Below are 17,186 nucleotides of genomic sequence, written 5' to 3'. Positions count from 1 at the left end.
CGGGGGGGGGGGCGCGGGGGAGGGGGGGAGCGGGTGTGGCTTGGGGGCAGCTGCTCGCGCGCAGTGTGCTTCTGCCTTGTTTCCTGAACGGGGAGCAGACTTTACAGAAAACTCCGAGCCCCAGAGGAAATCAATTAACTGAATAATAAATTATCCAAATGAAATAATACCCATCCATCTCGTTCGGATAATCAAGGTTCCTCTGAAGATCAGAAACAACAGTGGTCCCAGCACAGATCCTTGTGGAACACCTGAAAGATAACATCTTTGACAATATAGTATTTGAATAGTACAACACTGGAGGATTTATTGAATTAAAATATTTTGCTGAAGTGAAACATTTTTAAAAACAGTTCTATCCATATTCTAGATGTCGACGGGCTGATTACTCAGGCTTTGCTGACCGGTAACTTTGAAGGAGCAGTTGATCTTTGCTTGTATGATAACCGAATGGCAGATGCCATCATATTAGCAATAGCTGGAGGTCAGGAACTTCTAGCTAAGACACAAAAGAAATACTTTGCCAAAACAAAGAGCAAGATCACCAGGGTAAGGAAGCTTCTATTTTTAGCATATTTTGAACCTCAGTGCTTATTCTCTTTGCTCTAAAGTTTTGGATGAAATGTTTAGTTGATAGATGCTGTAGTGACAAGAGATTGGAAAGAGATCCTACAGTCATGTGATCTTCAGAACTGGAAGGAAGCTTTGGCTGCCTTGTTGACCTATGCGAGGTCTGATGAATTTGCTGCACTTTGTGGTGAGTAGAGATGCTTTATCCTGCATTCTGAAATGTTTGTTATCCTGCCTCTGATTGCAATCAACAGGAATTCCTCATCAAAGTAATTTATTTAGTGGCAGATTACTTTGTGACTGAGGCACCGCCGATTTATTGAAAAATACCCAACTCCAAAAATGGAATAAAGAGCCAGAATCACTGTGTGTTGGTACCATCGCAACTGATTGTATGCCTAAAACAAGAATAGGAATCACACAATACAAAGTTATAGTCCAACAGATTTATTTGGAAGCAATAGCTTTTGGAGCACTGCTCCTTCGTCAGGTAGCTGTGCTCCAAAAGCTAGTGCTTCCAAATAAACCTGTTGAACTTTAACCTGGTGCTGTGTGGTTTTTAACTTGGTCCACCCCAGTCTAATACCAGCACTTCCACATTAAAATAAAAATGCCTTTCTTGTATTATACATCTTTCAGCACTTCTGATATACTGGGAGAGGTCAGGCACCACCATTGTTTGTAGAAGTGAAAACAGATTGCAATTGATGTCATATTATTTGCAGTTATTTTCTTTTAATACAGGATGAAGTAAAAATCAACTGGCTTTAAAATTTCCTCTCAAATAAGTTACTGTATCCAAGGTTTGAGAGGTCTGCAAGTTTGTTTTGTTTTGCTACACTTTTTATGAACACTCAGCCAATCTAATGCTTGATTGGTAAATGATTGGGTCCAGAATATTGCAGTGATTCTGGAGCTGAGCAGGAGCAGCACATCTGAAGTGCGAGGCTGAGGCAAAGACAAAACAAATTGCTCCATATTGTCATTCCAATCATCCTACTTTTGTGACATTTGATTAACTCCTGTTTTGATACAAATTATACTGCATTGGAACACAAAAGCTCATTTCCACTGCCATTGAAAAATAAATGATAAAAAAGAGCACAGGTTTGGTTTTTGCTTTTTCTCCTGAATTGCACCAATCAGGAACCAGGGACGAGGGATTTTGGAAGGTGATGCCATAATTAGCAATTCCAGTTGGCAGCACAATATATCTTATGTTGCTGTACATGTAGAAAGTGAAATCCAAGACAGCTAGAGTCTGGTTTGAATGTGGAAAATAAATTACATGAGTAAAAAAGATTTTAGTGTGCCTTATGTTTTGTTTGTTTCTGTCTCAGACTTCTTGGGCACACGGTTGGAGAATGAGGGAGACAACAGCCTTCAGTCCCAAGCTTGCCTTTGCTACATCTGCGCTGGTAATGTGGAGAAACTTGTAGCCTGTTGGGATAGAGCTCAGAATGGGAACTCACCTCTTGCTCTTCAGGTTATTGCCTTTGAGATTTTTGGTACAACATGATTGTGCTTTTATGAAAAACAATGGAGATGTTAAGTTCTTGAAAGGTAGTTGGACCTCCTGTCTTTTCAGTAATTTTTTTAACAATTATTTGCATTTTGTAAATTTCAACCCCAGTCTCACAAAGGGCTTGTTGAATTTAGAAAACAGCCTTCCATAGTGGTTTCACAGAGAGCTGTTTAACATTTGGTAGACATTCATATATTGTTTATAAGGGACCTGAAATCCCACTTTATTCCAGCTATTTCTTTCCCAAGGCTAGATTTTGCTGGTAACATATCTTCTGTTCCCAAGATAGACTAGGAAGAATGTAATTTTTATCTAAATTAAACTTAGGTGAGAATATGAATGGAAAGCTTTCTTCATCCGTATTTTAACGTTATTTTAAGAGGGAATATGCTCATAAATGTCCAACAGCCTTTGCACAATCCAGCTGGCAGTTTGGGTGACATGGTGGCTCAGTGGTTAGCACTTCTACCTCACAGTGCCAGGGACCCAGGTTCGATTTCCGCCTCAGTCTGTGTGGAGTTTGCACATTCTCCCCGTGTCTGCGCGGGTTTCCTCCGGGTGCTCCGATTTCCTCCCACGATCCAAAGATGTGCAGGTCAGGTGAATTGGCCATGCTAAATTGCCCATAGTGTGAGGTGCAACATTTAGGGGTAAATATAGGCTAGGGAAATGGGTCTTGTTGGGTTATTCTTCAGAGGGTCGGTGTGGACTTGTTGGGTCGAAGGACCTGTTTGCATACTGTAGGGAATCTAATCTAAATAATGTGAGGTCGCTATGCTTTCCTGTAACCATGCTGAATCTTTATTGTGGATCTGTCTAGTTAGCAATTATGTAATATATGTTCAAATAAATAGTCCTGCAGTGAAGTTGGCAAGTTTCTGTCAAGCACACATAGAACCTGCGGCCCCCTTGACATCGCGACATTCCCATGGGCTCTCTATAGAGTTGCCGGGCCTTCATTCAGTGCTTTACCCCAGTGTACAGTTGGAATTGAGAGTATGGTGAAGTGTCCATCTGATCCGTGGCACTGTGGTTAGGAGTTCTGTGTTGTCCATCTTGCTACGTGGAAGAACATGTATTTGTAAAGTAACTTATAGCCTTATTTTAACATGTTTTCTGGATAACAGAAACCCTACATTGCAGCGTGTCTTCAGCAGTGTACTGAGTGTCAACCTAGATTATGTTGTTTATGTCCTCAAGTCTTAGACTCCACCTTCAATAGTAAGAATGCATCGTATTCCTAGTTAGAGATACTTAACATGGACAATAATTGCATAAATTAAGTCCTTTGTAAGATTTCAAGTGTGAGGCTTTTAAACAAGACTCACGTTCAGGGAATTATAATTCCCTAATTATGTTGGAAACTGGTTAAGTGGTAGAACAGCAATAGTTTTGTTCTAAAACATCAGAAGCAAAAGGTGGAACTGATGCAAATAACAGATATATTTTGGTGAAATTGTTGCTGATGAGAGGAATCTGATATTGCTTTGAAATGTATATTCTTTTACTGCGACTGACTACATAAACCAATTTTTTTGTTTGACATATTAATGACCTGTTCAGCTTTAAACTGTGTTTCAAGCCCCTATCTAGCACCAAAGTGGCTTTCTTCTACCTCCACATTATCATGCCTTTATCATATGTAGCCAGAGCTCTCTGATCTCTTCTTTGCCAGCCTTCATTTCCTAAAAAAATCTCAGCGGTTTTTATTCATCTACTCATTAACTCCATTAGTGCTGACCTTTATTAGATCTTTTTCGTCCAACATAAACATTATAAGATCCTCTCCTTGAAATGCTGACATGGCCTCATCTGAATCCACTTGTGTACCCCGCTCCAGCCTTGCATTGTATTTGCATCCTTTGATCTGCTAACTCTTCGTTCCCACAAATCCTCCTCCCCACCCTTTGTTGGACTGTTTGCAAGGTCATTAAGCACCACAGTCTGGATCTTGAGCCCAAATTCCTTAAGTTTTTCTTTCTACCTTTTTAAACTTTTTGAAAAACCATCTTTTCAACAAAACTTTCAGTCCCTCTCCTCTGGCTCCTGTATCATTTGTTTTAGTATTACTTTGTTTGTCTTGATGTAAAATTTTGTTTAATAGTGTTCATGTAAAGCACCTTGGGATATTTAATGACCTTAAAGGCTCTGTGTAAATACAAGTTGCCATCTCCTGCTACACCTGAACCAATTTTTGAATGATTTAGCTTGCAATTCAGTTCTTCTCACATAGAGGGAACTGTAGCACATCCAATGGACTCCGCACTACTGGGTGTGAATAATGAACCTCCCAGAGACTGGGAGCTTCCAATCAAATTGAAACTGAGGCTCTTAAGATCTGTAACCTCTATCCTTATGAGGAAGCTGCTCAACAACTTATTGAGCAGTGATTCAAATTCACAATACCCAACCCACTGATGTGGGGTCAAAATCCTTTGAACCAAGCTCATGAGTGTCACTTCCCTTGTGATAGGGAAATTTCCCTGGTTCTTCCAGTTTGTCAGCTTCCAGTAAGTATAGTACAATTTACTTTGTGCCATTAGCTGCATGAACTGTGGTGTGACTGTGTGCAATGGAACTCTGAGATCCTTTAGTCAACATCCAGTGGCACTAACCAATTCTGCAAGTGACTAAAGTCTTTCCTTCATCTCAGTAACTTCCAGGGCCATATTTGCAAGGCTTTGGTGTCGCTCAGTCCAGCTACAACCAATAACCTGATTTGGAGCAAACTTCTCCAGCAGCAAGAGCCAAATGTTTTCTTGTTTTTTTTTTCCTGTATTCTTTGTTTTCAGGATCTGATTGAGAAAGTAGTGGTTTTGCGTAAAGCAATTGAACTCACCCAAGGAACGAACAACAATGGAGTGGGTGCTGTTCTGGCAGAGAAGATGAGTCAATATGCTAATCTGCTGGCTGCCCAAGGAAGTCTGGCTGCAGCTTTGTCTTACTTGCCTACTGATACAGATCAGGTATGCTGAAAGGTGGCTTGGCTTTGGCTCCACTTTACTGCCATGTGATGTTTAACACTGTTTATTATGTGTAGTTCTGGCCACCATAATACAGAAAGGATGTGGAGGTTTTGGAGAGGGCGCAAAAGAGATTCACCAGGATGTTGCCAGGATTGGAGTGTATTAGCTGTAGGGAGAGGTTGGACAAACTTTATTTTCACTTCAATGTCAGAGGCTGAGGGGCGATTTGAAAGTATATAAAATTGAGAGGCATGGATAGTCAGAATCTTTTTCCCAAGGTGAAAATGCTAAATGCTAATTCCAAAATATATTCTAATATCAGTTTTCCTTGCAGATAAGCATTGCTGTGGTTTTATGTTCAGGACTCATTCTTTATCTTTAGATTTCTCCTACCCGCCTCTGCTACATTTCATAGGCTAGGCCTTTAAATGTCACTGTTTATGCTGATTTGCTTTTGCCATCCTAGAAACAAAATGGTTATATTAATAGTGAGCAAAATCTCAATATCACATTTACATACATCTACGTTAATGCAACATTAATGGGGAGAGTAAGATATTCCTCTGTAGATGGTGCAGAACAAACAATCTCCAGTTCACAACATTTAAAAAAAAAATGTTTGGTGCAAAATGTGATGGGTGATGGAGTTGCTATAATTGTGACACAATCACAACATTGCCCATAAAGTAAGGAAAATACCCAATTGTCTCAATGACAGCTCACCTTAGAACAAATGAACATCCTCATTGCAGAAGCTCATAAATCCATCTTTTGCCATATTTTGATTTTTTTATTTCTTTTTTGACAAGTTGGCGATCTTGCATTTACGAGACAGATTGTTCCGTGCCCAGGGTGAACAGGCAGCTGGGCAAGAATCTGCTGCTTTTTCTCATGGGAAGCATCAAGTTCCAAGAGGTCAAGCAGGTTCCAACCATTCACTTGCCCCGGGGCAGCTGCAGCAGCAAGCATCTACCCAGCAGTACTACGCACAGGTGAGAGGCAGCTTCTATATCAGTTTTAACCCAAGATTAAGCATATGTATGTTTTGGAGAATGTATAGAATATTGTTTTAATGTAACTTCAAACAGGTCCTCAGCATAAATGCTTTGCTTTTGATTAAGACTTCCATTTACCAAATGTGTATCCTATGATGACCATGTATGTGGTTCAGTAAACTCAGTAGCAGAGCATAGACGAAGATGTGTGATTGTACTGCTCAGTATCTCACTCAGGGTTGTTAAAATTTGTTATCTAAGTTGGGCATTGTCTTTTGCTCATGTTTTCTGTCTGATGCCCCTGTCTTTTCAAATGTAGACAGATGATACGGTACTGATACATGAAGGAGTTGGAGCTTTTCAGTATGATAACTATAGCTAAGGAAATAGAACTTAAAAGAATTGGTATATCTCAAAAGTGAAAAGACTTTGGAAGGCATGTAATGTCAAATATTGAAGGAAAGGCTTTAATCACAATCTTTCAAAGATTATTGGATTTTGAATTTGTGTCAGAGACCTGATTATTGCTGATACAGCACCTGTGTTCCCAAAAAGATTTAAGTCCAATAACTATAGACCACTTAGCCTGATTTCAATCGGTGAACTGCAGGAGGCCATAATGCGTGGGTTAGTTAAGGACAATCAGCCCAGGAATGTAAGAAGGAAGGTTTGTTTGACAGGTTTTTAGTTTTTGAGAAAACTTTATTGATAAAGCAAATTGCTACGCATGAATATCTTTAGTAATGTGCCACCTAAGGCTGGAATTAAATTAAAGCATAGTTAATAAATTGAGAAGATGGATGAAATTTAATGCAGATAAAAGTGAGGTGATAGACTTTGGAAGGAAGAATAAGAAGTATAAAGTAAATAGTAAAATTCTAAAAGTAAAGTGGTTAAATATACATTTGCAATGCTAGATTTTATAAACAAGGGTTATAGAGTAGAGAGCTAGTTTCTCTTAATCATTCATTCAGCTGCAGTGAGAATATTGACCTGGTTTTGGGCGTGTTTCTTGGGTAATGATGACAAGACTGCAGACAGGGTGTATATGATTTTAATTAAGTAAGGCAACAGCCACTTGTGTTCTCTAGCACATTTAACATAGAAATGATCTTGGGAGAGGTGTTTAACAGAAGAGAGATAAGAGCGAACTTTCATACATAAAGCACTTTTCACAACCTTCATGTTTTAAAATGCTTTACAGCCAATTAAGTACTTTTTAAATGTTATCTCTAATATAGGAAACACAACAGCTAATTGGTGATCTGAATATGTGATTATGATTAGACCATTAATTCTGGGTGTTGGTTGAAGGGTAGATGTTGTCCAGAATTTCCTTCCTGCTTCTTTGTAACAATGCCATGGGATCTTCCACATCCATCTAAGAGGGCAGACTAGGCTGTACTTTAAAACTTTGTCTGTAAGAGGCAATCTCAAACTCAGCACCTCAGTATGGTACTAAAGTTTCAGCTCTGATTTTATGCTCAGGTCTCTATCATGAAGTATAAGGAGGGCTGAGTCCATGAAGAAATTTAAAAATGAGGACGAGCATATTAGTTTACCTGGAGCCAATACTAGCCATTGAGCTCAGGGCAGACAGAACAGTCCACAGTTATGTGGAGCAATGAGTGAAACTACCTGGCTTTACATTAGAATTAAATAAAATTAGGTAGTTAGAGGGAGATCTAAAGAGCTGTTCAAAAATTACAAAAGGCTTCGATATGCTAAGTAGATAAAAGCTTTATATTAAAACTTACCTTGTGCCATAAAGCTTTAATATAACTGCAAGCACATTAAGTGACAAATTATATTGTTAATAAGGCGGTAGTTGTGACTGTTTTATTCCACATGGATTTTAACATTTTTCTCTTCAATTTTGTGCATATTTTCTAGAGTAAGCCTTTTTTGTAATTATTCATTGCAGTGAAAACTCACAAATGAGAGTTCTGGCAGCAGATGATCAGTAGGGTTTAAGTGGAGATTGCACCTTACTGTTTTTCAGAAGGAATTTGAAGAATCCATCAGTTGAATGCTACCTGAAGTTAATGAATCTGCTTCTTTTTAGTAATTGTAAAGGAGTCTGTGCCTAAATGATTTTAAATAGAAACAATGCCTGAACTGCACTGCTAACCAATGAGGATACTAAGGAGATAAATAAAATGGCAGAATGTTTGGGTGAAGGATCCCAATTAGGACAATGCCCTCTCCTTTTTTAGATACTGCCTGCCTTTCTCTGTATCATTTTTTTGTTGTTTCCTTTTTTTTTTAGTAACATTCAAAGATTGTTGAAACTGCATTATTAATCTCAAATATAATTGGATGGAGGGTTGTTGGGGGTATCAGGGACATCTGTGAAAGAGACTTTTGGCCTGCTTTTGTTTTCACCGATTTTGCTTTTGAGTGGGCAAAAACTTGCGGTGAGCTGAGAGTTAGGCTGAACTCAGATGCAGATATTCAATGTATTCTCCCATCACAACCCCTTTCATTTGGAGTGCTCAACCATAACAATTTCTCCAAAGTCCTTACCTCTCAAGTGACACCTAATAGCTTCTGAGGGTAATTTAGTGGAATTTCTTATGCTTATTTGCAGTTCCACAAATATATTCTACAAATATATTATCCACTGAACTAGTGGAAGAATCGATACACGTCTTTTAAACCAGTAGACAGAATTACTATTGGGGATTATGACATTCTGGTGGAGGGGGTCTCACCTGTTTTGTAAATTCCAATTCAGAAGTTGGTGACTCTTTTGTTTTCTCTCCCCACACAAATGCAGAGTTTCTGTTTGCAATGTTTTTAATTCTGCTTGTAATCACACATCTTACCGTTGCTGTATCTGTGTTAGTGTTTTGTCATCAGAAAGAACTTGTGACCTTTCACTATTCTGTCTGTGATCGTACTGAATATCTCAAAATCATGATAAATAGTTTGATACCATAGTAGCTATATTCATCTAGCTCAGACTATACAACTGAAATCCGATAGCACATTGAATGTAACATGCCCGCACATTAAATTCTCTACATTCTGAAATGGCTCAACTTAACCATTAATAGTGGTGGAAGCAGATTCAGTAATAACTTTCAAAAGGGAATTGGAATAATCCTCGTTGGGTAAAAATTGCAATGTTGAGAGGTAAGAGGGAGCAATCAAATAAGTCTTTCAAAGTATTGGCACAGGCTTAATGAATAATGACTGATTCTGTGAGTCAATCACAAGCAACAGTACAAAATGTATAAAATATATAATTTGAATCAGGAATATAATTTGAAAACTAGATTAATTCATATCCCTAGTAAAATTAGGCATTAAAAAATGTTCTATTCTGTTAGCAGCTGTAATGCTGGGAAGTTCCATGGACTCCAGTGGCTGATCCAATTACAAATGGCACTGTACAAACCAAGCACACACAACACAGAAATGTCAAAATCTCAACAGGATCAAATCGGAACTGATGTTGAATCATTAGGAAAACTCCTGCATGACTGAACAGTCAAGCAAATGCAGTTTTGTTTTTACATGTGTAAATGATGCATGTCCTTGTATTTGTCATGCACATACTATCTAAATTAACCCCATTTCTTATGCCCCAGTTTTTGAATCATGCTTGCATGTTAACATTTACAGTGGAAAAATCCCATGTCGATATTCGTCTGCATCACCTTTTTGAAAGCTTTTAGGTCTCCAAGTAAATGGTGATGTTGTTGCATATCATGGAATGATTAGAAAAAAATCTCTTAGCGAGTATTCACTGGGTGGAGGGGTGGCAGCTGCTGCTGGGTGTGGAAGGGAAAAGATTTTGACTGTGGAGGCTGGACTGTGTTACTGGACTAGTCATTCAGACATCCAGGCTGATACTTTGGGAGCATCACCTCAAATCTCACCATGGCAGCAGTTAGAACCTAAATTCAAAACTCATAATTCTGGAACATAAAGCTAGCCTCAGTAATGGTGATCATAACAACAATAATCAATTAAAACCGATCTGTTTCACTAACATCACCACCTCAGAAATGATTAGTGTGGAGGTGCTGGACTGGAGTGGACAAAATCTGAAGTCATACAACACCAGGTTATAGTCCAACAGGTTTCACAAGCTTTCAGAGCATTGCTGCTTCGCCAAATGAAGACTAGGGTCAAACCTAACTTAATTCTGTACTGTACTGTGGCTAATTCAGCCGCCAGGAACCAGTTTATTTTCTATGTTTTAAAAAATGTTTCTTTCTACACATTATGACACTGAGAATAAGATGGGGGGATTGCATTATTAATAAAGGAAACCATTACTGCAGTCATGAGGGAGGATGTCCTGGGTGAGGTCTTAAATGCACAGGAGAGGCTGCGGAGGAAATTCTTTAGGATATTCCCTAAGATGAAAAGTCTCAGATATGGAGCACAGGCTGAGGGGGATCTAAGTGAGGTATGCAAATTATTAGGTGGATAAACAGAGTAGATTGTGAGAATCTTGTTCCTATGACAGATGTGTCTAAGACAAGAGGCCATAAGTTTAAGGTGAGGATTAAGTGGTTTTAGAGGTGATCTGAGGAAAATATGTTTTCACCCAGACAATGGTAGAAATATGGAATGTGTTGCCTGAGAGGGGGGTGAAAGCAGAAACTCCTGCAATATTTAATAAGCATCTGGATGAAAACTTAAAATGCCAGGGCACAGTAGGCTTTGAACCAAGTGCAGGTAAATGGGATTAGTGTAGTTTGGTGTTTGTTGGTCAACATAGACATAGAGTCATAGAGATGTACAGCATGGAAACAGACCCTTCGGTCCAACCCGTCCATGCTGACCAGATATTCTAACCCAATCTAGTCCCACCTGCCAGCACCCAGCCCATGTCCCTCCAAACCCTTCCTATTCATATACCCATCCAAATGCCTCTTAAATGTTGCAATTGTACCAGCCTCCACCACTTCATCTGGCAGCTCATTCCATACATGCGTGAAAAAGTTGCCCCTTAGGTCCCTGTGATAACTTTCCCTTCTCACCCTAAAGCTATGCCCTCTTGTTCTGGACTTCCCCACCTAGGGAAAAGACTTTGTCTATTTATCCTATCCATGCCCCTCATAATTTTGTAAACTTCTATAAGGTCACCCCTCAGCCTCCGACGCTCCAGGGAAAACAGCCCCAGCCTGTTCAGTCTCTCCCTATAGCTCAAATCCTCCAACCTTGGCAACATCCTTGTAAATCTTTTCTGCAAGATCCTGTTGTAATCTGAGGTAACCTCCTTCGCTGTCCACTACACCTCCAATTTTGGTGTCATCTGCAAACTTACTAACTGTACCTCTTATGCTCACATCCGAATCATTTTTGTAAAAACATAATGGGCCGAAGGACCTGTTTCTATGGTGTATAACTCTATAACAATCAGAGAATCCATGTAACTACTACAGAAACTGGATTCAAACATGAGTCCCTATTATTTGACATAATATAGTGCTTGATACCTGCACTGCACTGAATAAATATCTTATTGACACAAACAGTGTTAATTTGAATAGGGGTTTAAATAGCTTTTTAAAATAGAAGTAAGGTCCTCATCTGTCAGTGTCATGATTTGGAGGTGCCGGTGTTAGACTGGGGTGGACAAAGTTAAAAATCACACAACACCAGGTTTATTTGGAGGCACTAGCTTTCGAAGCACTACTGCTTCATCAGGTGGTTGTGGAGCAGAATCATAAGACACAGGATTTATAGTAACAGGATTGCGGTGTCATGGAATGTAATATTAAACAAATTAAGATTAAGTCTTTTATCTTTTAGAGTGACCATGTTAATTTCAGATCTTTCATATGTAAATCCCTGAACTTCTTAAAAGTTACATTCTCGAGATATCTTTAACAATAGGTGTCCTCTCAGCTCAGATAATGCATTGAAGGCGAGAGGTTAAAGTCTGTCTGTGTCCTAGTGTACAGAATCTTACATGGATTTATGCAGTTTTTGGGCAAAATAAAATGTAATTATGCAAGTACAAATTCACCCCTCAAGCTTTTTTGTGTGTGCATGCGGGGAGACTGAGTGCGTGTGTTTGTGCATGTGAGTGAGTGTAATGGGGTATAAGTCTGTGAGAGGTGTATGAGAGAGGGTCTGTGTGTGTGTGTGTGTGGGTCTGTAGGAGTGATTGATGTCATGTTGCAGCAGTCTTTGTTTGTGTTTGTGTGCATGTTGTTTAAGGGAAACTATCATGTCATCTTTTATTTTCTTTTGTATAAAATATGGATGTGCATTATAGTGGTTTCTTATTTTATTTCCATTATTGGTGTCTGTCTCTGTTTGATTCAGGTTAGACCTGCCCCTACTGTCACATCATGGAGTAACCAAACTTCCACTGCCCTTTCCAGCTTTCCAACAGCCTCTGCATCTAACACACAGGTACAACAGTGTTAACCTACTGCTCTCTCCCAATTTAGCAGCCTGTCTTCACAGTCAGATAGAAAATGAATTGCATTGGAAATGGGAAAATATATATTCTAATACGTAATCCACTTTGCTTGCTGTTGGATCTTTGACTATGATTTATAGCTGTATTTCCTGAATGTTGTTGTTTACATATTGAAAAGAGCTCTGAATGTTGACTTTGGATTTACATAGGTATCAGTTTAAATAACTAGTAACTGATTGTCTTGTGTATTTTGCGTTGCTTGGAAATATTCAATCAATAGATCTATTTCAGCAAAGTGATTCCCTCCACCTGGCTACCCATGAAATGTCCTTATCGGGCACATGAAACACATTTGAAACAATTGAGAATATTTAAGATCAGTCCAGTTGTTTCCCTACTTCTATGACTCTTATTACTGAGTTCATTGCATTTGGGTTGAGGGTGGTGTGACAATGTACTTAATGAGCAAAACATCAGTGAAGAAATATATTCGTATGTGTCCAGATGACTCATGATTTATTGTAACACGATGTAACAATGTTTGCTGCTGAAGTAATGATGCTTACAGACATTCTGAAAAATGCACATAACAGACTTGCACATAATAATCACTTGAGAAAATTATGCTGCTGTTGCATTGTGTGAGTCTCACTCCAAGCTTTTATCATTGTCAGTTACATAGAAGGCTGAGTGCTGTTGAAGATACGACTCATCACATTACAGATAATGATTTTCGCTGAGAAGGCAGTTTCCACACCTTTTGTTAGAAGTACAGGTTAAAGAAAAGAGAGTTCACTGTCAGTTAGAAAATGTAAAATTACATTGATCATTGATGAACCACATGCTATCAGCTTAGGGAAGGAATTCCATCTCATAATGCTTTGCACGAAAGCCACCATTGCTTCTTTGTCCAGTTCATTTTGGGTATGGTCTTTGAAACAAACTTCTACAGAAATCTATAAAGCAAAAACTGACCAAAGTTTGAGCTGTTACGTTAAAGGATAAAGGAGGAGAAAATTGATTGCTGATTCTGTCCAGTGGATGTTGGGTATTATTGTTTCATGACTGGTGTTTGACTTGAATTGAAATTCACTATTTTGCAAGTTTTGTCCAAACTCTAATCTGAAAATAAGTCTGAATATAAGTAAAAGGTTTCAGTGTGTTAATTATTTTGTAATTATCCTGGCAACAAAGTGTTCAAAATTAAACATTGCTACTATTTGACCTTATCAACTGGAATGACATTAATATACATGTACTACTTAAAATATGAAAAATTGTATATTATTTGTCCTTGAAACAGTTCCTTTTGTAGTTTATCTGGCAAGACTATTGACCTTTAGTTGTAATGCTTTAAGAAACTGCCTTTGCCTTTCATTTACTGTTGAGCTCTGTATAAAAATTTGACTTCAGTTAAAATGATAGTGAGAGCAAAATGGCAACTTGGTGCTTAAATCCATGAAGAAAATTTGAAATGATCTTGTATTAAAAGAATTAGGTCCAGTATGAGTCCAAACTTTCACCGCTTTCTATCCAGCTCATCTTGTGAACCCTACATTGTGTCCTAACTCTTAACTCAATGTTATCCTGTACCTAAGAATTATTTTCTCACAATCCCTTAGCTTTGGTACTTCGCTCAATGTCTTCAAATACGTACGAATAGCATTTTTGCTAGTTTCCTTCACTCTCCTCCCCTTCCTCCAGATCCTCCTTTCCCGGCTTCGTTCAGGGTCTCTGCCTGCAGAGTTTTTCATAGTATGCTTACCCACACAAACAGCTGCATGAATGTTGATTATTTTAAAATTTGAACTGTTTTCTAAGACAGCTGTATTTTCAGGATTTGAATGTTTACCATTAAATAATACCATACACAGTAATCCAATATGTTGCAACTTTCAAATTTATTCACGAGCTGTTTATACTTTGTTAGCTGCATTTTTTTTAATTGCATTTTGAATGCAACATTATAGCTTCAAATGCTGCTTTGCTTATGTCCCCCAGGGTGAAGCCCCACCACCTGGTTTCATACTTCAGGGTATTTCAAATCCAAGTGGTCAGATCCAAACACCAGCTTCAACATCAGCTGTTTATAACATGTATTCCCAAGTGGGATCCCGCCAGACATTCCCTCAAAGTAAGTGTAGTCAGCAATCTCATGTTTTTTGCTTGGAATCAAGCTATCCTATAAAGTATTTCATGTTTAAGTACCACAATTTAGTAGCTGAACCGCTATGTTTTATTGGAAGTTTTAGAAAATATCTAGTAAATGCTTTATACGTGATTTTTGTTTTAGTTTTATCTGCACGATTATGTGTCTTTTAGCTATCTTAATTATCCTGCAACTAGTTGAGATCATAGTAATTCTATTGTGGGTTTTGCCACAGAATTACAGCAGTCCCAGATTGGCAACAAATGTATCCTGTTAAAATTCTGAAAGAGAACCTCCAATAACTTAGTCTCTATAAGCAAATTAGTAGTTAAAAAGATAGAAAGAGGAGGATTCTGGCTGATTAAATTTAAAAACTAGATGTATGTGTGGAGGCAGAGAGCATGCTGAGGTACCAAATGATTACTTTGTATGTGTCTTTACCAAGAAAGAAACAGCTATGAAAGTCATATTGAAAGCAAAGGCAGTTGACAATGAGCTAAAAAATGAAGAGCTGTTATGAAGCCAGGTTGTCCTTCATGCTGCTCAGTCGCCAGAGCTGTGCTGGCCATTACAGGTTAGTCAGTTTAATCTTGGTGGTAGGAAAGGTTTGGAAATCACCATTCAAGACAAAATTAACGGACACTTAGACAGATGTGGATTAACTGAGGAAAGCCAGCCCAGGTTATTAAAAATCATGTTTAACTAATTTGATTGAGTTTCACGAGGCAGTAGAGATGGTGATTGAGAGTGATATGGTTTGCATGAAAGGCATTTTCCAAAATGCCACATAACATACTTGGTAAGCAAAATTGAAGTCTCTTGACTCAGAGGGTCAGTGGCAGCAGGGACTGATTGATGTTATTTTTTGCCCTGGACAAATGTTTGTATAGTGGGGTTCCCAGGATTCATATCAGACTGCTGCATTTCTATGGGTATTAAAATTTTAGACACCTATGTACAGGGCCCAATTTCAAAATTTGCAAATAGCTCAATATTTTGAACTATACTAATGATTTAAATAAGTGAACTAAATGTAATATCTCCAAATGTTTGCAGATGGCACAGCTGAATGGGAGGGCGAACTGTAAGAGAAAATGCATCAGTGTGCTTTTGGGCTAGTTGATTAGATGGACAAATGCATGGCAGATGAAGAATGATGTGGATAAATGTGAGATTGTCCACTTTGATAGCAAAAACAGGATGATATATGATTATCTGATTGGGAAAGGGGAAGGTGTAAGGCAGGGTTGGGAGACAACCAAATCGATAGTGAGAAAAGAGAAAAGGCTGAGGCTGGGACTGTAGGTAAGGGAACTAAGTCAAATATGGGCGGCACGGTGGCACAGTGGTTAGCACTGCTGCCTCACAGCGCCTGAGACCCGGGTTCAATTCCCGCCTCAGGCGACTGACTGTGTGGAGTTTGCACGTTCTCCCTGTGTCTGCGTGGGTTTCCTCCGGGTGCTCCGGTTTCCTCCCACAGTCACAAAGATGTGCAGGTCAGGTGAACTGGCCATGCTAAATTGCCCGTAGTGTTAGGTATAGGGGTAAATGTAGGGGTATGGGTGGGTTGCACTTCGACAGGTCGGTGTGGACTTGTTGGGCCGAAGGGCCTGTTTCCACGCTGTAATCTAATCTAATCTAAAAAAATAGTCAAGGCAGACGAGAACTTGGCAGAGAACGTGGTCAGAGTGATAATTCAAACTGCATTGATTTCAATGCAAGGCACCTGGCAGGTAAAGGAGCTGAACTTAGGGCATGGTTGGGAACATGGGATTTAGCTATCATAGATATTAGAGAAATGTGCTCAGGGATGAACCGGATTGCAGTTTAATGTTCCAGGGTATGGGTGCTATAGGAGCGATAGAAAAGGAGGCAAGAGAGAAGGTGGATGTGGCATTTTTGGTGCGGGATAACATTACAGCTGTACTTATGGAGGATACTCCTGGGAGATCATCTAGTGAAGTTAAATGGATAGAACTGAGAAATAAGAAAGGGATGATCATCTTGTTGGGATTGTATTATCGCCCCCCCCCCCCCACAATAGTCAGCGGCAAATTGAAAAGTAAGTATATAAGGAGATCTTTGATATGTCAGAATAATAGGGTTGTAATGGAAAGGGATTCTAACTTTCCAAACATATACTGGGAATATCATAATGTTAAGAGTTTGGATGGGGAGGAATTTGTTTAGTCTGTACACGAACGCTTTCTTATTCAATATGTGGATGTATCTATTAGAGAAGGAGCAATACTTGACCTGTTGGGAAATAAGGCGGGGCAAGTTATGGAGGTGTCAATGGGGGAGCACCTTGGGTCAGGTGATCAAAATTTCAAAATAACTAAAGTTCTGAATTGGAGTAAGGCCAATTGATGGTATTAGACAGAAACTGTCAAAGTTGATTGGGGGAGGCTATTTGCTGGCAAAGGGAAGGTTGGAAAGTAGAAGGCATTTAAAAATGAGATAACGAGAGGTCAGACACGGTATATTAGTGAAAAGGCCAAGGTTGGTAGGTGTGGTGAATGTTGGTTGACTAGAGAAATTGAGTTTCTGGTCAAAAAAAAAGAATCAACGGCTTGGATTGAGTGAA

At 39.0% G+C, this 17,186-nt stretch overlaps 1 protein-coding gene across 11 annotated transcripts in view; it reads left to right on the top strand.

Annotated features, from left to right (window-relative positions):
* Positions 1 to 17,186, top strand: part of sec31a (SEC31 homolog A, COPII coat complex component) — a 110,324-nt gene that overhangs the window by 74,893 nt on the left and 18,245 nt on the right. For 9 of the 11 annotated variants that reach the window (XM_043695197.1, XM_043695174.1, XM_043695182.1 and 6 more), the window contains 7 exons: positions 371 to 549; positions 631 to 757; positions 1,911 to 2,056; positions 4,888 to 5,061; positions 5,871 to 6,053; positions 12,351 to 12,440; positions 14,452 to 14,584. In XM_043695197.1, coding sequence (XP_043551132.1) covers positions 371 to 549; positions 631 to 757; positions 1,911 to 2,056; positions 4,888 to 5,061; positions 5,871 to 6,053; positions 12,351 to 12,440; positions 14,452 to 14,584 — 1,032 coding nt within the window. The remainder of the gene's footprint in view (positions 1 to 370; positions 550 to 630; positions 758 to 1,910; positions 2,057 to 4,887; positions 5,062 to 5,870; positions 6,054 to 12,350; positions 12,441 to 14,451; positions 14,585 to 17,186) is intronic. The other 2 variants (XM_043695196.1, XM_043695188.1) reach the window with 1 other exon arrangement.

This window comes from Chiloscyllium plagiosum, chromosome 1 (assembly GCF_004010195.1).
Source record: "Chiloscyllium plagiosum isolate BGI_BamShark_2017 chromosome 1, ASM401019v2, whole genome shotgun sequence".
NCBI lineage: Eukaryota > Metazoa > Chordata > Chondrichthyes > Orectolobiformes > Hemiscylliidae > Chiloscyllium > Chiloscyllium plagiosum.
Note: the sequence above shows the minus strand (reverse complement) of the source record. Positions and strands in the feature narration are given on the sequence as shown.